This window comes from Sander lucioperca, chromosome 3 (genome assembly GCF_008315115.2).
Source record: "Sander lucioperca isolate FBNREF2018 chromosome 3, SLUC_FBN_1.2, whole genome shotgun sequence".
NCBI classification, from domain to species: domain Eukaryota; kingdom Metazoa; phylum Chordata; class Actinopteri; order Perciformes; family Percidae; genus Sander; species Sander lucioperca.
Genome location: NC_050175.1, coordinates 29,378,269 through 29,402,288, shown reverse-complemented (window position 1 = coordinate 29,402,288; position 24,020 = coordinate 29,378,269). Strand labels below are relative to the sequence as shown.

The 24,020-nt window shown below is 39.8% G+C and overlaps 2 protein-coding genes across 3 annotated transcripts; both read right to left on the bottom strand.

Annotated features, from left to right (window-relative positions):
* vegfd (vascular endothelial growth factor D) lies at positions 1 to 8,409 on the bottom strand. The gene is made up of 8 exons (XM_031306343.2): positions 7,348 to 8,409; positions 4,881 to 5,082; positions 4,674 to 4,794; positions 4,208 to 4,277; positions 3,915 to 4,042; positions 3,710 to 3,825; positions 3,136 to 3,301; positions 1 to 284 (listed from the first exon to the last, which is right to left on the bottom strand). Exons 1-8 carry the CDS (start codon positions 7,456 to 7,458, stop codon positions 266 to 268), a joined length of 933 nt encoding a protein of 310 aa, XP_031162203.1. The 5' UTR covers positions 7,459 to 8,409; the 3' UTR covers positions 1 to 265.
* Positions 8,410 to 8,695: 286 nt separating this feature from the next.
* pir (pirin) lies at positions 8,696 to 22,865 on the bottom strand. 2 transcript variants are annotated; one of them, XM_035999624.1, is made up of 11 exons: positions 22,722 to 22,865; positions 22,663 to 22,669; positions 21,522 to 21,660; positions 21,316 to 21,408; positions 18,480 to 18,560; positions 15,689 to 15,895; positions 14,042 to 14,126; positions 12,200 to 12,244; positions 10,209 to 10,291; positions 9,300 to 9,366; positions 8,696 to 9,153 (listed from the first exon to the last, which is right to left on the bottom strand). In XM_035999624.1, exons 3-11 carry the CDS (start codon positions 21,612 to 21,614, stop codon positions 9,035 to 9,037), a joined length of 873 nt encoding a protein of 290 aa, XP_035855517.1. In that variant the 5' UTR covers positions 21,615 to 21,660; positions 22,663 to 22,669; positions 22,722 to 22,865; the 3' UTR covers positions 8,696 to 9,034. The 2 variants fall into 2 exon arrangements, with proteins under 2 accessions (XP_035855517.1, XP_035855516.1); XM_035999623.1 differs by lacking the exon at positions 22,663 to 22,669 and having other exon boundaries at positions 22,713 to 22,865.
* Between the last annotated feature and the right edge of the window lie 1,155 nt (positions 22,866 to 24,020).

The following is a 24,020-nucleotide window of genomic DNA, read 5'->3' as shown; positions in this document are numbered from 1 at the left end:
TTAAAAATATAAAAATAATCTTTAATATAAACTACATATTCAGTGCACAAAGAACAATGTACAAATCATAAACTTTACAAATTGATTGAAACATAAGGTAAGCATGTTAACAAAAAAATCAATTAACATGGTCGTGTGAGTTAATATCATATTAATTAGTTAAAGTGATCGCCATAAATAGGACTGTAAATAAATTATGAGCCTTTTTTCTCTGCCTCCAAACATCCTTGGCGAGCAGGTTGTCGTCATTTATTTCCTCAGAGTTCTAGTTGGGCCATTTGCATCTGTGAATAAAAGTAAAGGTATCATTTAGAAATATAAAATATGCATGATAGAGCTCAGAAAGCCTGGATGAACCTGAACTCTGCAGGAGTTTTAGAAACTGATTACTTTGTTTATTCATCCTGCATGTCTGAGTAGCTGCTGTAAATACACTTTCATTTACCTTAAACTGGATCCTTTTATGTTTTATACTCGTACTTTTTTTCATACTGTTTTTCATATTTCAATCAATTCCATGCCAAATAACTTTATTTAGCACCTTTCAAACATAACATGCAGCTCAAAGTGCTACAATATGGCATTAAAAACAAAACAAAAGAAAAAAGGCAACATACAAAAGATAAATGAGTTCATACAAATAGAATAAAAGACACAAACAAAAAGGCTCATAATGAAACATTAAAATATTAAAATATACACCGTGATGATCAGACACATTGATATCATACATTACTAGATCAGCGACAGCGATTCCTCTGGAAATAACTAGATCCAGAGTGTAACTGCGGTTATGGGTGGGGCCAGCAACATAATGATTAAGTTAGTCTGTCCAAGATATTGAGGAATTTTGAGGCTTTATAATACGATAAATTATTTACGTGGATATTAAAATCACCATTTATAATTATTCTATTATACTTAGTGACAAAAGTTCTGAAAACTCACAAAAATAACCTGTCCATAGTATAGGAGTGTGGTATACTGTAAGTATGAGTACCACTGGCTCAGCATTTTAAAGTAAACGCAATGTACTGTGGAGAAATCACCAAAACTTACCCTAGTGCCACTGAATGTGTTTGAGAAAGTAGTGGCAATTGCACACCCTGTTTTATTCTGCCTAACTGAGAGAAAAAAACTGTAGTTGAGAGAGCAGGTTTCAAGGACAGCAGCACCATCAGAGCCGAGCCATGTCCTTACAAGAAATAAGAAGTCTTATTGGTTATCAGAGATCAAATCATTGATTGTGAAGGACTTTGTGAAGAGTGATCCTACATTAAAGGTGCAGTAGGTAAGCCTTATAAAACTAACTTTCTGTCATATTTGCTGAAACTGACCCTATATTCGAGTAGAACTACATGAAGCAGGTAATTTAAAAAAAAAATCTGGCTCCTCTGGCACCACCTACAGCCTGTAGTGTGATTTGCAAAAATCCACAGCTCCCTGTTCAGATGCACCAATCAGGGCCGGGGGAGGTGTCTAACTGCGTGTCAATCACTGCTCATGCACACACATTCATTCTCCCTTGTGGGGGGAGGGGATTAGGAGACCGTTTTGGGCTTTAAAAGGAGAAGGGGAGGGACTGAGAAGTTGTCGATGTTCAAATTGTTTGGCTAAGTCCTGGATCTTCGCAATCCTACCTACAGCACCTTTAAGTAAGGCCATGTTAGTTATGGATAGAACTGATCTGAGTTAAATTCAGTGAGGTACATCTGTATTATCAATTGGATTTCTGAGATTATTCTGTTTAGAAACATTGTCCTATGCTTTGATCTTTGACAAATAATTGGATTATGGAGATTGAGAGTATATAGGCACAAGGGTGAGCAAGTGAATTTATGCCTGGATGGGATGATGGCAGCGGTGTCTGCTGGCCAGAGACCGGAAGTGGTCGGTGTCAAGCCTCGGTTGTCTGAAGTAGGGTATAGTTTTGTATATATTTTTAGCGTTTTTTAAAGCAGCCATATTATGCTCATTTTCAGGTTCATAATTGTATTTTAAGGTTGTACCAGAATAGGTTTACATGGTTTAATTTTCAAAAAACACCATATTTTTGTTGTACTGCAGTGCTCTCTCTCACTGCTGCAGATCCTCTTTTCACCTGGTCTCTGTTTTAGCTACAGAGTGAGACCTCTTTTTTTCTTCTTCTTCTGTACTATCTTTGATTGCACATGCGCAGTAGCTCAGATGTAGATCATGTCAGCTAGCTAGCTCCATAGACAGTAAAAGAAAGGCTGTTTCTACAACTTTGGTCAGTTACAAGGCAGGATTAGCTGGGAGACTTCTAAATGAGGGCGCACATGGAAGTAGTTCTTTTGTAGATTATGGTGAACTTGTGTGTGTTGTAGCACAGAACGAGGTAGCATGCTAGCGTTAGCATTAGCGTTAGCATGCTAACGCTACGAGCTAATGGTTGCGGTTAGCCTGCTCGTTTCGGCTTGTGACGTAACAAGCCGTGCCGATTTTGAACAGCTCACCCAGAGACTGAAGGCAGGACACATTCAGAAACTGTATCTCACTCTAAACAGCATGGATGGATTTTTTTCAAAGTTTGTATGTGTGTGGAAGCGCCAGAGACACAACATAACACCCCAAATCCCAGAAAAAGTGATTTTTTCATAATATGGGCACTTTAAGCCAAGGACCCCTTAACTGAAAAAGAGATGGAGCAGGGACCCCCTACTACATACATTGTATAAAATGAAGTTGCATAATAAACTGGGCCTACAATAACGTGTAGGGCGGCCTTAAGCCTTCATACATACCTTTTTTGCATAGAATACTAAGCCATTAAAATAGCCTAATAAATGTTGTCATGATCTTATAATCACGTTATGTTAAACATACATGTGGAACAGTGAATCCTTAGGTTTAACTCTATCTGTGTATGGCCTTAGTGACTAACTTACCTAAAGGCCAGTAAGCAGTGTGGATTTATATTTGCTAATAATATGTTGGATTCATGTTAATTTTTAATTTAAAAATTAACAATAATTTGGAGGCCCCCCTGCATTGATTCTGAAGACCCCCTAGGGGTCCCGGACCCCCCGTTGAAGATCACCGGACTAGAGCATTTAAAGAACGTGTCCCCAGTAAAGAAACAGATAATTATATGAAAGCCTCCCTCTGGTCTACCTGCAGGAGGTTTGATCAAAACGTTGATGCCTGTGGGCACAGATGGAGGAGTTGAGTTGACAGCGTTGGATCGGTCTTGGTTCCAGCGTTGGCCCAGGTCTCGGAAGACAGTCACAGCGCTCGACGTCTATCTCACAGTCGGGCATCCATGAACTAAGTGGAAACTCTAAGCAGGAGGTAATAATGTTTAATTTAAGTCACAAAGACAGTATAAGTACAATACCTTGTTAGCTGAATCTTTGTATTAAATCAGTTTGGTCATACTTTCATAATGAACTTACTTTAATGTTCATGCCAAATTATTAACTTGTGTGAAAAACATTTTCTAGATATGATATACCTGAGTATGGAGTACAATATGGTTAGTATTGGGCTTGTTTTAGAGTTTACTGCTAACGTCAGCATGCTAACATGGTCACGAAGACTAGACTTAAAGGACAACTAAAGGATTATTGGAATTGTATTAGTTTTATTCATAAACCAAAAGTAATTAGGACACATCGTCAAGAAACTACGAATGTCTGTTCACAATGTCGTGGCAATCCATACAACAGTTGTTAAGATACACACACACCTGGTGTACTGGAAGGGTAAGGTATGCATCTGTCAGTTGAACAATCCCAAATCAACCCACTGGCACAAAGTCTTCTGGAGTCCTGTGCCTCTGACAGCTGGCCCATTGGAGAGCAGCTGCCAATGAACCAGATGGATTAGAAGAAGAAAAAAATAATCATCATATCAAATTCAGTTGAGAAATAAGACTGATGTTTTGGACTCACCCACTGCTCCTGTGAGGTTGAGCATTACGTCGTATTATGGCAGGCTCCATGCACCTGCACTCTGTATGATTAGCTACTTTTATTAGCACAGGCTCTGGTACAAAGTTAAATGGAATGACACTAAGGACCTGAAAAAAAACACAACACAACACACACACACACACACACACACACACACACACACGTGTTATGGTTTGACCAGTGAGAACTGTGGTTGCAATAGACCCTTAAAAATATGTTAAATAAAAAGGTCAAATGGATATCCGCCAATCATCACAGGTTTGGTCACTCACAGTTTTATTCACATATACTGTAGTTGTGTTTCTGCAGGTGACTCCCTCTTGATTGCAGCAGCCACCGCATCTGTCAGTAGGAAACAAATTAACATATGGGTAAAGGGATGTGCATGGAAAAATAAACGTACAGTACGTTGTTGTAGTTGACTCTGAGGAGTCGGGCCTTTTAATGTTTATGGGATTTTTTTTATCCGTGAAAGGTAAAAGATCATATTTGGTCAGAAGTCAAAGAAGTCAGAAATAACGCACCTCTGCAGGCCTGTAGAAGTCAAATATGGACATTGTTTTAACATTTGTTTCCATGTCAGCATCTATTCAATACAACTAAATACATGTTGATGTAATGTGAATGACTGCTGAGAAGTTTTGTCAGCTTGAGTGTTTGGTAGGATGCAGGGACTGTGCAGCTCACAGCATTGAGCTTGATGTTAAAGTTCTGGATCTGGTTTAATGTCAAACAAACCTGTGGATGGAGACACAAGGTGGCTTGAAGAACATTGAGGGGTCGGTGCCCAGCTCCTTGGCCACGTCGACACACGTTTCCCTTGGCATGCACTGAGTCCGCTGCCATTCTTCATCTATGGCTAAATGAGAGACACACAATGTTGATAACCACATCAACACACATACATAGACTTGCCTGTAACATATAATATATGTTTTATCTGACCTTTAAGAATCTCCAGGCTGTAAGATTCGGCAGCGTAGCGTGTAGAGCGGTGTGAGCCAACTGAAGGTGGAGAAGAGAGGGTCTCTGGCTGCTGCAGTCTCAGACGACACTTCCACAACTTCCAATCAGGAAAGTCTGCGAGCATCAGCAGCTCATCTAAGCTGGAGGCTGACCGCACCTTCTTCTCCCACTGCTTTATTACCTGCAGGGATCACAGTCATCATTTAATGTTTCACATTAACATAAAAAAACTGGGATGTTAAAAGTTCATCTGTAGTGGTCCCAGTATTTGTTTGTTGTGTACTGAAGTAGATGAAGCACATCACATGACATGGTTAAGTTATATTTGAGGACTGTTTTAATGTAAAGAAGACCTTTTATATACTGTTATCAGGTTCAGACTTGTAATTTATGTTTCTACTACGACATGTTTACATGATTTAATGTTAAAAAAAAACACTTAATTCTTCTCATACTGCCCATGGCTGCTGCACTCTGTTTGAGACACTCTGTTGGAGCACGTGTCTCTTTAAGCCCCCCTCCTGAAAAAGTCCAGTCTGCTCTGATAGGTCAGCTGTTCCAGGTCTCCGGATTCTCCGCATCTGTGCCAATTCTTATAATAATACATCCATGATCTGTGCTCTGCTCTCGCTGTACTCCTGCATATAGCAGGACGTTATACCTAAAAAGCACCAATAAAGGCTGCTAAACCAAAAACTACACAATGACGTTCATTGTCACGATTGTTCCAGCAGAAATGTGATTAATAACATCTGCAACCAAGATGTCAGGTGATTTCAGCCACCCTTGGTAAATATTCCATGCCAAGCATTAGCATGTTACTGTAGCATTCCGATGTTTGCATTTAGCTCAAAACTCTACTGTGCCTATAGGTACAGCCTTACAGAGACTGCAGACTCATTAGTTGTATAAAGAAAGACATGATTAATTATGGATTTAAAAAACTGAATTTAGTCAAATTAAATGCATTTATAACTACATTACTGTATGTGCATTATTTTCTGCTAACGTGCCTTACACTGGGGCTGAGTTGATATGATGTTTGCTGGAGTTATTACTTGGAGCACTCGGCTTGATGTCACACACATTAGTCAGAGTGTGATTATCAACAGCTGCTGCAGAAAATGTGTGTGTCTGCTCCGGTCTGCCTCTGAACGCTACTCATTCTGAAGTCTCATAGCCGCTACAAAAGAGTATACATTCATATTCACTGGAATGATGATATGCAGCTGGATATAAACCCGGGACATCTGACAAAAATGGGCCTCAGCCAACCAAACCACTATCATGCACTTTGAGAGGCAGCATTGGTGGGAGAAAACCATGAAACCACCTGTCAGGCTACATGGGAAGTGCAAAGTTTCCATGATGACATAAAGCAGAACAAAATGGAAGCTGAACAAATTAGATTAGTAAGGTTTAGATAAGATGTGTTATGAAAAACAGAGTCCATTACTTAAGTTTATATTACTTAAGTTTATCGTTATCTTTAACTTTTTCATTTTTGTTTTAACTTGGCATTTGAACAGACTTTAAATATGGATGGATGTGATCTTTCTGAGGAGGATAGGGGAGAGAAGAGGCTCATTTTTGAGGCGGGAAAGCCAAGCCTAATACCAGATGGCCGGTCAACAAACGTCAGAGAGGAATATTGCACTTGTCTACACACTGTTTGCTTTATTTCCTCTGGACAACTGTAACAATCTGTGTTCTCTGATGTGTTCAGTGTGTTGCAGAACGGAGGGTGGGGCAGGTTGGCTGGCTGGCTAACTGCTTCCACTCAGAAACAACAACAGAAAATAGGGAGGTTTTCCCTCTGCAATTTCGACCAGGGGATAGACCCACTAATGAGAAACAGAGAGGGAGAGTGCCTGAGAGAGAGGGATGACAGGAATCGAAAGGGAGGTAAAGATGGGGGGAGTTTGAATAGAGAGCGAGTGGGGAGACAAGAAAAATGGAAATGAATGACAGCTAGATAAAAGAAAATTAAGAGTGAAGTGGTTCAATAACCCCTCTGACGCAGATACAATTATGGCGTGCTTTTCCTCTTTAAACCACATGCAAGCGCACACATGATTACTGTCAATTTTGGTTTCGTGGACAGAACACAGTGAGCACATGTGAGTGTACTGCACTGGCAGCAACTGGTCAAGTGTGAGGTTTATGAGAGAATGAGAGAAAGGAGGAAAGAGGCTACACAACACTGCACAAGCGAGTGAAATCAACCCCTGAATGCATCAAGAATATAAAAGCAGGGCAGTGTTTTAATTTATGTTCTCCGGACAAAGTTCGATTATGAATTAAAGTTGTTTGTAGTACAAAGGGGAACAAAATCTGTCGTTATACATCATCTACAAACACCAGTGAATTGCAAGAAGCTTCTTACGTTGTTGCTGTGATACATATAACATGCACTTGAAGACATAAGTCTTCACGCCACACTTACCCTGCTTCCTCCCTCTCTGTGCATGCTGTGACCCACGTTTATCCAGCTCAGCTCCACCACCAGTGTCACCAAGCAGGAGATTCTGCACAGAGTCTGTTTCATGGTCATCATTATTCCTTGGCTATGCTTGCGGTCTCTGAGAAGCAGTCAGCAGTATGAACGTATCTCCGTTTCCTTCTGGCAGAAAGCACTTAGAGCTGGCTGCCTCTCTGACTCGGTTTCCCAGAACAGCTGAGTCCCTCAGACCACACACACTCCTCTCAGTACAGGTATGTGCAACACAAACTCTTGATCCTCCAGCTGCACAGTAAAGAGTGTGAGTGTGTGTGTGTATAAGCCAGACGTAACCTGTCACAGCAACCCAGATGCCCACGAGCCAAATGAAGAAGGTTAAAAATGCTTTAAAACAGACACCTCTTACAGCAGATGCTGATGCAGAACCTGAAGTGTCCAGTTAAATAACGAAGCTACTAGGAGTCAGAAGCTGAAAATTACCTCAGAAAAAGTCTTCCCTTGAGGACTTATCAGCACATTCTCTTACGTCAGAATGGATTGAAGGCCTGTGGAATATTTCAGCTAGATGATCTGAACAAATTGCTCTGTTTATTCTTTATATACCCACCTCCTGAAAAAAGGCTGCTGACTTCCCTTAATTTAAGTGGTGACAATATCTGTATGTTAAACTTCCCTTCGGTCAGTCCTCAGTTCTCCAGATCCTACTGTGGTTTGTCCGTATAAAAAGGCCCCAAGGTGCAAAAGCAGCCACACAATTCCTTCCACTAAGATGTGGGCTAATTCTGAAGAAGCTATGAGAAACTAGTATGTCTGACTGGCTTCTGCCTTTATGTCTCTCCCACTGGTCTTGCTGCCTCAAAGCACGCCTTTTTATTTGCTTTTTTTGTTCCTGTTTTTTTTTTTTTTTTTTTTAAATGTCAATTTCTTAAGTGATCACGTCCCCTGCCTGTTATATCCCTTATCAGTGTCTTTTCCTCTGGAGTTGCCAAACCACACACAGCCAAAAAGCAGTAACATGTGTTTTAAATGTGCTCCAGACTTCCGTAACATGTGAGGGGAAATCAGATGCCAGCACCACCCCTGTCCCACCGACCCCCCACCCACTCGCCCATCCAGGCCCATTTGACCTAAGGGTGTAATCTGCCAGGAGCGATGCTTATAATAATTATGAAACATGCACAAAAAAAAGAAAGAAATGTTAACAATATTTTAATGTGCTCATGTAAGTTTAGGGAGCAGGATAAATTAGGTTAATGTGGTGCATAAGTGTGTCATCAAACATTAAAATGTTTTGTAAAACCTTTATACTTAATAGTTTATAACAACGCAAGAATTTCCTAACAGCTCTGCTACTGTGTTATTTCAAACAGCAGAAGGAAAATGTAATAAAGTTTAAATTTAACAAGGGGAGTGGAGAGCAGTTAGAAACACTTTTCCCCTAAAATCTATATTTTACAAGGGAGAAGGGGTTAACTACTACTGGGCAAACAATGGGGCACTTGGACATGTAACAAGTTAAAATAGATGCTGGAAAGTAGTTAGTAGTAACAAGTACAGAACATTTTGTGGGTGAAAAATACCCACGTTTCAAAACATCAAAACAAATATATCTTTAAATATGCTTCTATAGCAGCAAACAAGTAAGGCTAACATTTCTACCAACGTGTAGTGTTCAGAAAGAGTTGCTGATTTTTGATTTCCAGTTTTTTGCCCTTTCAAAGCCATTTCTGCCAGTCTGGTAGTCCCTGATAGCCTGTCCAATCTCTTCCTCTGTGGTCATTACAAACGGACCTGAAGGGCACACACAACATTAGAAGGTATTACATTACAGTTCTTGATTAAGTTCTGTTTGCGACTTCTTAAACCCATCTAAGCATTTCTTATGTGCAGTGGCTTGTTCTGTATTCGTCTCGGAGGGAATAACACAAATGACGTACCGTGCTGTACCACAGGCTCTTTGATTGGTTTTCCAGCGATCAGCACAAAATGGGAAACTTCAGAGCCCTGAGGAGGAAATACAAAGCAGTGCTTTCATCTTTGTCTGTATGTGAAGTGGTCTGACTTTCATTTGTAAACTTTTCATTTAAAAATCAGTGGTTCCCAACATAGAGATCGGGACCCCCCCCCCCCATTAGGTCCCGAGATAAATCGGTGGGGTCAAAGAAAATCACATATTAAACAATCTGAGAAGGAAATATCACTTTTGATTGAACTCCTTAAAACAAAGAGGTCTGGAACCACTGATCAAATCAGTGTCGCATAAAAACCAGCTGAATTAAAAGTTGAATAAATCTGATTAATTTGGGAACATCAACCAACCAAGAGTGCTCTGATTATTAAGATTTAAGTTAACAAGATTTTTTCAGAAAGTAAAACCAAATTTGAAGTGGAAGAGAAGATAAACAGGTAATACTCATCAAACAAAATTAGTGAAAGCCCAGGCTGTATTTCCCAACTCCATGACATTGAGAAGTCCAAGCCTAAAAACAAAGATCCTCCTTTAAAAGAGCAATAATGTACGGTTCTGAATGTTGGCCAGAAACCAAAGCTGGTATGAAAAGGATCAAGGTGTAGTTACAAACTTCCTAATGCCTCGTTTTATAAGTACAGAAACTAGTTGTACTACTGTAGAAGTTTGGTATAATTCCGGGCATTATTAGTGGGGTAATTTACGAGATACAAACGTGGATCCATTAGCGCCTGCACTAAGCTAACCAGCTGATAACGCTAACTCGACCAACGTTATAACAAGGGAAAAAAGCTTATGGGGGGTTGTTTGGCTCGAGGTCAAAGTGCAAAGCAGCCTAGGGTGAAATTACTCCGAACCATCACTTTAAGTTTCTCACCTCGTTTTTAACTTTGACGCAGTCTCCATCTCCAAACACCACAGTGTGATGAGGCTCCACCTTCTGCTGCTCCTCATCTGGGCCTTGAAATTTAGAAAAGTTCAGTATTGTTCTTCAAGCAAAGCTGGAACTCTTCACGTTAAACACTTTTGTTTAGCTGTTTTTCAGTTTCAGTTGAAATCTGAACTTACTTCATTATGATTTCCATTGACTGTGTACCACTTACAAATTCTACAGTACTGCATTACCGTTCATTGTGACAGTCCCATGATTTTCTAATGATACAGGGATGTCTTTTTTCATCTTTCCTTCATAGTGACATTAAAGATGCTGTAGGTAGGATTGCAAAGATCCAGGACTTAGCCAAGAAATTTGAACATCGACAACTTCTCAGTCCCTCCCCCCTTTCTGCTAAAGCCCAAAACGGTCTCCTAAGCCCCTCCCCCCACAAGGGAGAATGAATGTGTGTGCATGAGCAGTGATTGACACGCAGTTAGACACCCCCCCTGGCCGTGACTGTTGCATCTGAACAGGGAGCTGTGGATTTTTGCAAATCGCACTACAGGCTGAAGGTGGTGCCAGTGGAGCCAAAATTTTTTTTTTAATTACCTGCTTCATGTAGTTCTACTCGAACATAGGGTCAGTTTCAGCAAATATGACAGAAAGTTAGTTTTCTAAAGCTTACCAACTGCATCTTTAAATAAGAAAGTGTAAACCCACCACTTCAATTCAATCATGCATGACTACTGCACATTATTACTGTTAATTCTAATGACAGTGAAATGTTGAGCTGGGACAGTTCTTCACATTCAATTCTAAGTCATGTTGGGAAAAAGACACAAAATAAATTAGGAGGATTAATGTGGTCTCTGAGCTCTTTTTGATGTATTTCTGAAAACAGAAATGTGAATCTATGACTTTGACTTTGAATGGAGTAGGAGTGCCTCATCGGGGAAAACAAAAAAACATTTCTACAGTAGGATTATAGTCTTGATGGTAAATTAGGAGGAATATGAGGTTAACCTGTTGTGCATCATAGTAATTGTTTTTTACAAATAATTCCAGGTTACCACAAGTCTATGTGGCATAACACTGCGAATTAAAGAGGAATATAGGCACCTGCACATTTCAGACATTTTGACCGGTTTTCTGCACTTTGCGACACACACAGAACTGACACTAAACGCTAAGAAAGCCAGACATCACTTGCGGTCGATGCATTCATCGAAGCCAGCTGGTCCATTGGGCCAGACTCCATGTAGAGTTGGAGACTTGAGATTCAAATAACTTCTTTAATCTTTGCAGCCAATTTCATCCTCTCGTGTCATCAAAACATCTGCCAGCATTTACAACCAGTCTGAGAGATCCTGCAGTGTAACAATGTAGAGTAATCAAATCATAGTGAAATGTGATGAAAAAATATTTAAAAGGGGAATTCGGACTGAAAACAACATGTTTCAAGAAACCAAGAAAGCCTCTGAAAATGAATTCACTGTCTGAAAGGGTTTGTTCTCATGCAATGGGAATTCCCTGATCACACAAGTTTGTCCATTAAGCAGGAAATGCAGTATTTCACAGTATAATGTCAAACAGCAACACTGATAGAACAGGGCGTAGCTTTTAACGTGTGGGCTTAGTGGTTGATATGGAGCCAAACTCTAAGATGGTCATATTTTATACACAGTTGCACAATGAGGTTGGTTCTTTGTTGCGATTGGATTGAGATCACACACATATTTGTAACGTAGATTTGGCAGCAGGAAGGTAAGTTAGGTTGTGATTAAACACACTGAAGAGCGCACATATCCAACTAAAGAATGTTAATATCACCCTGTTTGTTAGTGATTTATCCTTCTCCTTATATTTAACTGAAGTGTTGGACAATATGAGACAGGTAATGTACTGTATGTATTCATAAGGGAAATAAAGTTAAAATAAAGAGTGTACAGTGGGCCTTTCTTTTAGTAAAACATTAACCAGACAAAACTCACCAACATGAATGGATCCTGAGAGTGTGTAGATGAATGTAGTCCATCCTGTCAAACACAGAAATATTATTTATAGGTATTTGTGTAAGTTGGTGAACCATTTCTCTGCTCTTAAACCAGCAATAAAAATGTTGGCCGCATGCGGACGGCAGAAACAAGTTGTAAACACAATAACTGATAGCATCACCTTATTTACACATCCAGTAGTTACGGAGAAACATTACCATAGCTCTGTTTTTGGTCTCTACAAACTTCTGAGGGAAATATTTGGCTAGCTGTTTCCCCCTGTTCCTCAAGGGGGTAAGCCTCTCCCCAGAACGCGTAGCTCCTATGGCGCCATTTTGATGCTACCAAGCCATCACCTCCCGTTAGCATTCCATTGACTGCCATTCATTTTGGCGCCACTTTGACAGTGAATAACTTTATATCTGAAGCGTTTAAAGACTCTATTTGTCCATTGTTTATTTCTAAAGAAACACGACAACGTATAAAAGGCTCCATTACCTTGTATCTCACGTTATGGCTCAGTAGCAGACGTTTTTGTAAAAATAGGCTAACGATTGTGTCATAACCACACGACTTACTGTCGCATAGTAGAGGAATTACCGTATAGTACAGGAGAAGCTCGCAGGCAGTTTCGACTTACATTAGCTGTTTAAGTTTAATTACTAATGTTAACTAGCATTTTAGTTAGGAATAATTAACATGTGCCTATGTTATCTCCTTACATATACCTATGCTCTCCGTCTCTGTAAGATTGGGAATGATTGAGATTTCTCTTGGCACAGCTACCAGAAGACTTACAACTTTCAGACAGGTTGCTCACATCACATCTACATAGTCAAGCTCAGTTTGAGGCTGCGCAGTAACGCTCAGCCATCACCGGAAAAGTGCTTCTAATATCCTTCACTGGTCTCCATCCAGAGCAACGGGATCTGTTGGTCCAGTTTATATACTGTCTATGCTGTTTCCAGGCTTTGTGCTAAGCTAAGCTAACCGGATGCTTGTGGTACCGTCCACCAGACATGAAAGAGGTATCAATCTAACTCGTCTAATTGAGTCCAATTTATACTTTTTGCATCTGGGTGGCCAAGTGTGTATGATGTAAATGTTGTCATCTGCCCAAAATGTATGTCTCTGCAAACCGTACATAGCAACAAATGCTCAAACATGTCCCTGTTTGCAAACACCCAATGTAGTATAAACATAATATGGGTGTGTGGTGATCATTTTAAACATTTTAACAAGATCTCTTGTCTCAAGTCTCTCATTCTCTCTCTGATAAAATTCTGTACACATTTCTCTTAGTGCAAACCTAGTCGACCTAGATCCTTCTAAATGGAACCTGTAAAATGCACAATACAGTACTCTCACTATTAATAGTGTAGTGAAATATGAGAACACTGTATCTCTAAATTTTATGAACACTGGCACTGTGATCATTTGCTAACATTTGCTAACTTTAGCCACCAAAAGCTACTGTTCATACCAGACAAAGCAAGGCTGTAGCAGCAAAACCCCTGAGTATGTTGAATTTAACAAGGGTTTGCTTTATTAATTAAACGTTTCATTTGCAAAGTGAAGATAGTGTGATTTCTATTTAGTCCTGCTTTAATTCATAATTTCTTTTGTTTTGTTTGTTATGTTCCCAAGATTCACTCATTGTTTTGTTTCCTGCCACAAGAGGACAGGGTCGTCTCATGGCATGGACTTCATATACTTCAGAGTACATCTGTGCACTTCCAGGAAAAATGAGGAGGGATGGCTGAAGAGCAGACCAATGCAACTATGAGAAAAAACAATTACAGACACACTATGGTGCATTTAGAAAAGCTGTTCTCCTACCTGAGGGGACTGGCTGCACATGCAGGGCGCCTGTCTGCAGTCTGAAGTCCAGGTACAAGGTTGGTGTCCTTGTGTAGACTTTAGACTATAGGGAACAAAAAGACAGTCAGCGCACGCACGCACGCACGCACGCACGCACGCACGCACACACCAAAAAGAAACGCTCGACATTGTGGCTTTGCAAATAGGAAACGTGCGTGAGAAAGTCAGCAAAGTTAAGGAAATGAAAGCACCTATGCTTTTTTTCGAGTTCTTAGTTCTTGTTTTGTGCAGCAACTATTATTGCCATTTGTTAAAACGCAATAAATGCAGGGCTTTATTTTCAGGACTTATCTGCACAACTGTGCAGTGTTGGGCAACTTTAGTTACATATTGAAAAGTAATTACACTTTACTACTATACTAATTACTTAACAGCAAAAGGAACAAGTTACATAACTCTTGCTTTACTTGGGTTAATGACCCAGCTCCGCTTAGTGTGACTTTACATAACTTCAAAGCTGCACATATAGAAATAGAAAACAAGACATTGTGGTAATCCTTTGCACAACTCATTACTAGTAATCACATTTTAACTTAAAGCTCAGTGCTATGTCAAGTTTCTTTGCTCTGATTGGTTGTAGTTCGATCCAATTGCATCCAGCATTTTTGTCTATGGTTGTTGATAATGCCCCTTGGCTATCAAAAATGAACTGAGTGGTTTCAGACTATCCATCCATCCATCCATCCATCTTCGTCCGCTTATCCGGTCTCGGGTCGCGGGGGTAGCAGCTCCAGCAGGGGACCCCAAACTTCCCTTTCCCGAGCCACATTAACCAGCTCCGACTGGGGGATCCCAAGGCATTCCCAGGCCAGGTTGGAGATATAATCCCTCCACCTAGTCCTGGGTCTTCCCCGAGGCCTCCTCCCAGCTGGACGTGCCTGGAACACCTCCCTAGGGAGGCGCCCAGAAGGCATCCTTACCAGATGCCCGAACCACCTCAACTGGCTCCTTTCGACGCGAAGGAGCAGCGGCTCTACTCCGAGCTCCTCACGGATGACTGAGCTTCTCACCCTATCTCTAAGGGAGACACCAGCCACCCTCCTGAGGAAACCCATTTCGGCCGCTTGTACCCTGGATCTCGTTCTTTCGGTCATGACCCAACCTTCATGACCATAGGTGAGGGTAGGAACGAAAACTGACCGGTAGATCGAGAGCTTTGCCTTCTGGCTCAGCTCTCTTTTCGTCACAACGGTGCGATAAATTGAATGTAATACCGCACCCGCTGCGCCGATTCTCCGACCAATCTCCCGCTCCATTGTTCCCTCACTCGCGGTTTCAGACTAATTATGGCAATTATGGCAGTAACTCTGTCTGCGCACACACACACACACACACACACACACACACACACACACACACACACACACACACACTTATGTCAATACTTGTCGGTTTTTCAAGCATCCAGCAATTGAGCAATCACCATGAGATCAACAGCTAGCAGGATGGTAAACATCATGTTTAGTTTCAAAGTGATCTTCTGTCTGTGGCTTGATTTAATGATGCTGCAGTGACATCACAACCCTGTGGGTGAATTATGAAGACACACACACACACACACACACACACACACACACACACACACACACACACACACACACACACCTTTGCTCCTAAAGCTTCTCCAGATATCACAGCGACTGTAACTCCTCCCTGGCTGGGTTTGGGGATCTCTGAGCCTTTAAGCTCCTGGTACGCCGGTTCCACCATCTTGTCTTGTCTCGGCAGGTTCACCCACAGCTGTAAGCCCACCACAGGCTCCTCTGACACAGGCATCTCAGCATGGACCACCCCCTGTCCTGCAGTCATCCACTGGTGGACAGTGAGACATATTTCAATTATACCAAAGACACAATCACAAATGGCACACATATGTGCTGAGGGTGTTAACAGATATCACTATTTGTTGAGTCCATAACATTGTATTTGTTTTTTGTATTAAATAACCAGAGGTGGAGAGGGATTTATTAACCACGCATGTGGCGCGGCACGAGGAATGGCACTGTGGATCAGCTGGCATGGTCCAGATTGTAACTTTATATTTTGTGTACACTTAAGTGATAAATAAATAAACATTTAAATGAATAATGAAATGCATTGATGTTAAATGTAATGCTGTACTCTTCAAAACTGAGATTACAGAGTCTAGTAGCAGTTAAATGCACCGCACGTCAGCAGAACACTTGAAAATGAATAAATTGCAGGTCAATTTTCATAAGATGGTGAAATAAATGCAAACCACTTAATCATCCTTTGAAAAATGTCCAGCAGTAGTATACCACATGTACGATTTGTAGGGCTGCTATAATGCAAAAACAAAGAAGTTTGGACATCAAAGAGCGAGGCAAAAGATGATTTTCAGAAAAGTATAGATACATTTTGATAGGCTTCTGAATAGAATAATAAAATAAATACATTCTAAAAAGTAAAGCTGGTTTCAGGTAGTGATTCGAAAACAAACTGGATGAATGAAATCAAGTTTAGTTTAACAGCTTCTGCTTCATCTTTAGTTCAGCCGGAAATTTCCACTCTCAAGCTTAGGTTTAATGAAACTGGCTGCTGATCATTCATCCTTCCATATTGCTGTGTGATTGGTATTTACTGTCAGGGATCTACTGGATAATAAAACATGCAGAACACAACAGAGGATATCTAGAATCTGCGTGGTGTTTGAAATTAGATTAATCAGCGGTTCAAATAAAATCTTTAACATCTCATGTGATAGTGAAACTTGGAAACAAGCTGCCAGTTTGCATACATACATTGATAAAAGATGGACATTGTGTATTAAAATATGAAGATCTGCATTCATTTCAAACTTTGAGACAGTTATATAATTATGCTTATACCAAGTGCATTATGGGTAACTTTTGAAGCAACAGTTGTTTCTTTCAGCTATGGTTCTTTGCACAGAAAATCTGTCATTTTAAAATGTTGATTTAAAAAAATGTAGTAAGTCAGATTTGTGTCTTTTCTAAAATGGTTGTATAAAGATCTGGAAATAAGTATAACATTAGCTAAAAATTATTCTTGAACATTTTCATTGCCATTTTCACTGCTTCCTTTACTGCTTTAATCTGAGACAGTGAGTGAGCTTTCCCTAAAGGAGAGGCAGGCGGCTTTTTGAGCATCTGCAGCTCCAACGTGATGTCCGAGGGTGCACATGGTGGGTTACAGCAAATTCAGCTGAACTGACTGAACCTCTGCTGCAGTTAGAAGCTGAGTCAGCAGCCTGTGTATGTGTGTGTGTGTGTGTGTGTGTGACTTTACTACTTTATAAACACAGGAAACAACCCACAGGGCATGATATCCAATTAGTGTGAGTGCAAAACATTATAATGCATATGCAAGGCCTTAAGCCTTGTTCTGCTCTTGTAGTTTCATTTACGTTAATAAAATGTGGACTGAAAGCTTCTGATTCAAGTTTATGACCGGCTTAAAATCTATACCACATTTACTATTGGAGGATTAGACTGACAGATCACAATGATCCTAGTGTAGGCCTATCTAATATCTGAAAGAACAGAACATATTTATTTATATATTGAGCTATTTTAAAGTGACATTTTGGGAAAAACACTTATTTGCTTTCAGGCTGAGTGTGACATGAGAAGATAGATTCCATTCTCATGTCTGTGCGGTAATTATGAAGCTCCAGTCAGCAGCTGGTTAGCTTAGCTTAGCATAAAGACTGAAAACGGGGAAACTGATAGCTCACTAATTAATATGTTAAATCTCAAAACCAAAGTATCAAAATGACCCTTTGTGGTTTTATGGGCTGGAATATATTTTTTTGCCGGGCGCAGTCAACCTCCAGGAGTCTTGTCGTCACCAAGAGGTTGCTTGGCAATTTAGCGCCTTACTGTCATTAGAAGAGAATCTACAGCCAGCATGAGGTTAGCTTAGCATTAGCTTAGCTTAGTATTAAGGTTGGAAACGCAGGGAAACAGCTAGCCTGGCTCTGTTGAAAAGGCATATAACCACATGTTAAATGGCAAATTGTTATTTTTACACTCTACTTACCTATTGTTGTACAAATTAAACAAACAAGACATAATTCGTAAGTTTTAGAGGTACTGGTGGGCAGATTTTGTTACCTTTGGACAGAGTCAGGCGAGCCGGTTGCCCCTGTTTCCAGTATTTGTGCTAAGCTAAGATAACCGACCATCCATCCATCTTCAACTGCATATCCGGGGTCGGGTCGCAGGGGCAGCAGCTCCAGCAGGGGACCCCAAACTTCCCTAGCTAGCTAACCGTTTGTAGCTTTATATTTATTGTACAAACAAGAGAGCGGTTTCAATATTTTCATCTAACTCTAAGCAAATAAGTATCACTCAACCCAAAATGCTGAACTATTACCTTTAAAAAGTTTTCAAAGAATAAAGTTATGCAGTACTTGCAGATCTCCAGCTTTCAGTTGTCCTGAATGGCCACAGAAGTCTTCATGGGCCGTGATGCCTTCTAAAACATATGTAACCTGTTTGAGGAAAGACGCACACATATCATTAGGAGCCTCATATTACCTCATACTAATGAATCAAAAAGAAATAATGTAAAAAATGTGGGCATTTTTGAAATTTATTTTACTTTATTTAACCCTTATTTGGACAGCTTATTTGACACAAAGTAATGACCTTTCTTTGCATTAAGTGAGTTATATAGTTCCAGGTTTCACTAACTCAGGCCAGTGCTGCTTTCGACACTAAAAGCACCTGTGCGCTCGTTTCACCGCCTCAGTGCTCAGATTGAACAGGAAGAGAAGTAGGCTACTGAGCGATGGGTCGCCGGTTCAAAGGGGAACATCTGTGTATGGGAGGAAATCTCCGGCCCCTGCAGTGAGCTGCCTGTGATCTGTCGCCACAGCTGTGTGATTTCAAAAGTCATGCGAGTGTGAGCAAACACACCTGTTGAAAGGCATGCTGGGTGTAGCCTAGTCATGTCCACCCGCACCGGGAGATTTAAGTTGCATCTGCCAACTCAAATATACTTGGAAGAATGTCTGGCCATCTAAGGACATATGTGGGTTTTTTAAAGTTTGATACAACCTGCCACATTACTGCTAATGCAGAGTACAAAGTTTAACCATAATTACAAATTCCTTGTTTAATTATTTATTTATTTATAGCAGCTTTAAAGTAAAGATGATAATAAATAAGTTACAACCAGCTTCCAAACATTGTGTATATCGCAAGGGTGTGAAAAATCAAGCTGCAGCTGTATCTGTTATTTTTTTGATTTATAAATTAACGCTGAAGCCTAAAATGATGTCTTAAAGTTCTCTAATTTCTCTGACTGAATCTCACATTTATAAGCTGTTTATTTGATGAAAAGGCTCTTTCCATTATCATTCTTGTCGTCAGTTACATCTGTCAATTAAATAATCAATTACTCATTTTCAGTACTACACTAAAGTCAGATATGAAATAAAGTTAGCAAACAAATGACAAACTGCAGGGAAGGAAAGGAGGGAAATTGGAAGCTGTGGGTTCTGAACTGCATTACTAGGTTTTAAATATGTAATTAAACACTGAAGCCTGAACTTTATTAAATTGTCATGAAACGTAGAGAAAGCGGTGGCAATAATAGCAGAGAGTTCTAGAAGAAATTTTGTATTGGTATATGAGGACCATTTTTTGCTCTTGCGTGAGTATTGGACCTCTCAGTTCTCAGAAAACAGGGACAGCCAACTTTGGTGGAGACCAATGCATTCATTTCAAATACCAAGAAGATTAAAACCCCACGAAACCAAGGACGGTTCAACAAAAACACATCAGAAGACACATCAAAGAAAATTCCTCTCTTTCAAAATAGGGGAATTTTGTTGTTGTCATATTAAACTTTTTCAACCCAAAGCTTTCGGGGCTTAATATAAGCTCAGGCGAACTTAACAGAACCAGTAGATATTATATCTCTGAAATCTTTGGCTTTCTGTGTAATTTTTTTTTTTTTTTTTTTTTCTAAATCTATAAACCTAAATCAACGTTTGTGGAAGGCAAAGTAGTAAAGTAGCTTTCTGGGCACTGTCCAGCTGTCGCCACCTTGTGGTCAAAGTAGGAAGTTCAGCCCTCAGTGAGCCTGTTGGTCCCGGGCATTGTCCTGGGCTTCTACGATTTCAACCAGTAATAATAATAATAATAAAATGAAAATATGATAATGTTATAACATTTACTATTGTTTGGTCCTTGACCCATATATTTTTTTGTATATGGTCTGCAATCAAAAGGTTTGGCCACCCTTGCTGTAGAGCAGAATTCTTGCTGAAAATGTCTAAAAATATACAGTCGGTACAGTCAGTAAATCGGCCTATTTGTGAAAAAACAACAACTTCATTGATGATAAACTTATTGGCCTACAGGAAAGGTATCCACTATGGTAGCCATCCACAGATACAGCTAAGCTTCTGGATTCACTGTGCCTTCCACATGTACGTTTGACATTAAAACATGATGATATATGAATATGTAAATAGAAGCTTAATATTGTAGGGCACCATAAAAAGGAATGTGTATAGGCTTTAGGCCACCCTACACGTTATTGTAGGCCCAGTTTATTATGCAACAAAAGTTTATACAATATAAATGTAGTAGGGGGTCCCTGCTTGTCTCTATTTCAGGTTAGGGGTCCTTGGCCTAAAAACGGTTGAAGACCCCTGCTGTAGAGTATACAACACCCGCTATCCTTGGACCCTCGATTCAGATTCAGAAGGAAAAACTCCCCCAAAAACCTCTTTAACAGGGAATAAATTGATTATGAATTACAATTAATCAATTATTAAAACAGTTGCTGATTATTTTTTTGTCAATATATTAATTGACTAATTGTTTCAGCTGTAGTTAAACATTTTGTATTTATTTAAATGTATCTTGTACATTTCTGGATCATTTAAAATTGAATGTGGTATTTTGTAAAAGGTGTTCATAACGATGATGTTGTTTATATGCTAAATACCGCTACATACTGATTACATGACTAATCGGTGGACTGTATGTAAGGACACCAGAAACAACCTCCGACACCCTGATGAAGGCCAGACAGCTGAAATTGTTTGGCAGGGTGAACAAAAAAAACGTTGTGTCCTGGAGGAGAGAGGAACATTTGCTACAAGGACAAAAAAGATTTGTGTTCCTCCCATTTTGCTGGCTTCAAAACTTTGCATTTAACTTTCTCCAGCTCATATTTGGTGCCACACTAAATAGTTTGGAAAGGCTAAAATTAAAGTCAAATATTCTTACTGTCTCAAATCCCCGGTGAGGATGGTCTGGAAAACCTGCTGGCTTGCTCACTCTGAACTCATCCAACATCAGGAAAGGATCCAGGTTTCTTAGCTGGAAAATATATATGTACAGTATTGCTTAAATTACAGTGATGGTGGTTATGTTGAGTTCTTGGTAAGAAGGTTTGACAGTGTCAAACAACATTAAGATGTTGATGAACTTACCTCTTTTCTACCGATGCTCCTGCGGACACGAGCGCCGACTCCCTCCGACTGTTCCACACTCAGAACTGTCTTTTCCACCTTCTTCACAATCATTGTGCCGGGAAAGGATTCACTAGTCACGGCAAAAACTTAACATATACTTTAATGTCAATAAAAGAACAATGGTTTGTTATCAGGCAACATATCCAGTTTTTTTTTTCTCCTGTGCACAAGCTCTTCTTTGAGATTTAAAAAAAGAAAAAAAACTCAAATGTCTTTAAAACATCTTGAACACTAGAGGAAATGTCATGTTATATCTTTTGATATTACTGCTTTTGACAAGTTTGTGATACAGAGCAGAATTAATACAGGTGATCCACTAATGGGTCATATATAGGCTACATCACATTAAATGTCCTTCTCACTCACTGACTCTTATTCAGTGCAACCTACAGGTTCCCAGCATGCAGTGGGTAAAAGGCAGATCGAGTGACATTCACCAGTTACATAAAAATTGCCTTTATTATTTCCTAAATATCTCAAATTGAAGTAGGCTACACGTTATTGGTCTCAAAGCAAAATCGTATCATCTTTATTGCAATTCAAACTGTCACAGTTGTTTTCACTGTTTCTTTATAAAAGTAGCCTATATCTTGTAAAATATTGATTTAAAAAATAAAAATGACCCAAACTGGACTAAGGAGGAGAAACCTTTCAGAAGGATATTCCCAAAATCAAATACCGCAAAGTAACATTATGATGACAAAGTAACAGAAAAGGTCACGCAATCAGTGGTTTCTCGGTATCAAAATACTCTTCCTGATAAATCGGAAGCTCTCAAATGCCGACCAACCGAGCTGACAGCAGCGATCAGCTGCGCGTGCATCAGCTGAACGGATCAGCTGGTCGTCAGCTGATCTCAGGGCTGCTGATGACGGCTTTCTTGACATTCAAAGATACTTGCTCATATCCGTCCCGAATGCTCCCCGCGTGCAGGAATCCATCTGTTCACTTCACCTCGATTTGCCCTCTGATATCAGATCATAGTCGTCTACTTCCTCATTATGTTGTGGAGTGTGTACTATGTCCACACTATTCAAAACATTTTTTTGTTTTCATTGTGGATATAGCCCGCAGCCTCTAACAGTTGGCCGCAGCTGACACGAACACTTGCATCACGTTATAACATTCCCGCCAACGTTGAACTACATTGTAAAACACACTCCCGAGACTGGTCTGGTTGTTTTTACTGTTTTTATACCGATATCTGAATGACTTTCATTCTCAAGCTTATGGTTTGTTGTTGTGACTGCAGCCCTCTTCACCACAGGTAGCCTAGCTACAATGCGGAAGAAGTCAGTTCTTCTTCTTCTTCTTCTTCTTCTTCTTCTTCTTCTTCTTCTTCTTGTGTTTTTGAATGGCGGTTGGCAACCAGCTTTTTGGAGCATTACCGCCACCATCTGGACTGGAGTGTGGATCAAGAGGTCAACCTACACTTTCTTAAATCCTTTCTAATAACCCAGTTATCTTCAAAAAAGAAAACAAAAAATAAAAACAAATTTCACCTGATCCTTTTTGCAGTATATCATGTAAATTTAATGTCATCTGGTTTTCACCCAGTTGTGAAATCAATCTTTGTCTGGCTTGATGGTATTTAGGACAATACATAATTACATGTTCTATGGTTTCTTGACTATCGCAATATTCACACATTCCATCAACATGCTTTTTCATTATAAATAATGTTCTATTTAATCCTGTATGCCCTAGCCTCATTCTGGACACCACATCTTCTTCTTGCTTACTTCTGTATGTATTCCTGTTCTTCCCCACTTTTTCTTGAATGCTATACAGGTGTCTCCCAGATGTTCAGTGTCCCACAAAAACTGCCATTTTTTATTTGTTTTAGCTTTAATTATACTCTTGACTTCAGCTTTACTGTATTTAATATCCACCTCTATATCAGGCAGCTCTGCTGCTTTCTTTGCATACTTATCTGCCAATTCATTACCTCCTACACCTATATGGGCAGGTACCCATATAAATGTAGTACTAATACCGGACTTAATCAGATTGTTAGCTAGTTGCAATATTTCATACACTATGTCCTGTCTAGACTCAGAGTGAAGAAACTTGATGCTTTTCAAAGCAAGAAGTCAGTTAGGAGGCGTGGCTAAAGATATTTCCACAGTGTGAGCGACAGGTGAGTAGCTGGAAATAATTGAGCATGCGTACAAATATGTTTTTACAAAACAGCGAAGTTGACTTATTTTAAACAGACACTCCACCATCCAAATGTAACCAAAGAGTTACCACTACGAAGCTCCCAGTCAATTGCAGCCCAGAGTCACAGATTTGTCTCAGAGGGTTTTAAGGATGATATTCATATAATAATATTAACTCTCGAGTATGTACTTTTTAATGCCATACAATATTTGCTTACATCAGCCATGATGTAAACACTGATATCCAAGTGTTATGTCATTTCATATAAATTTGTGAATATAGACCTACCTTAAT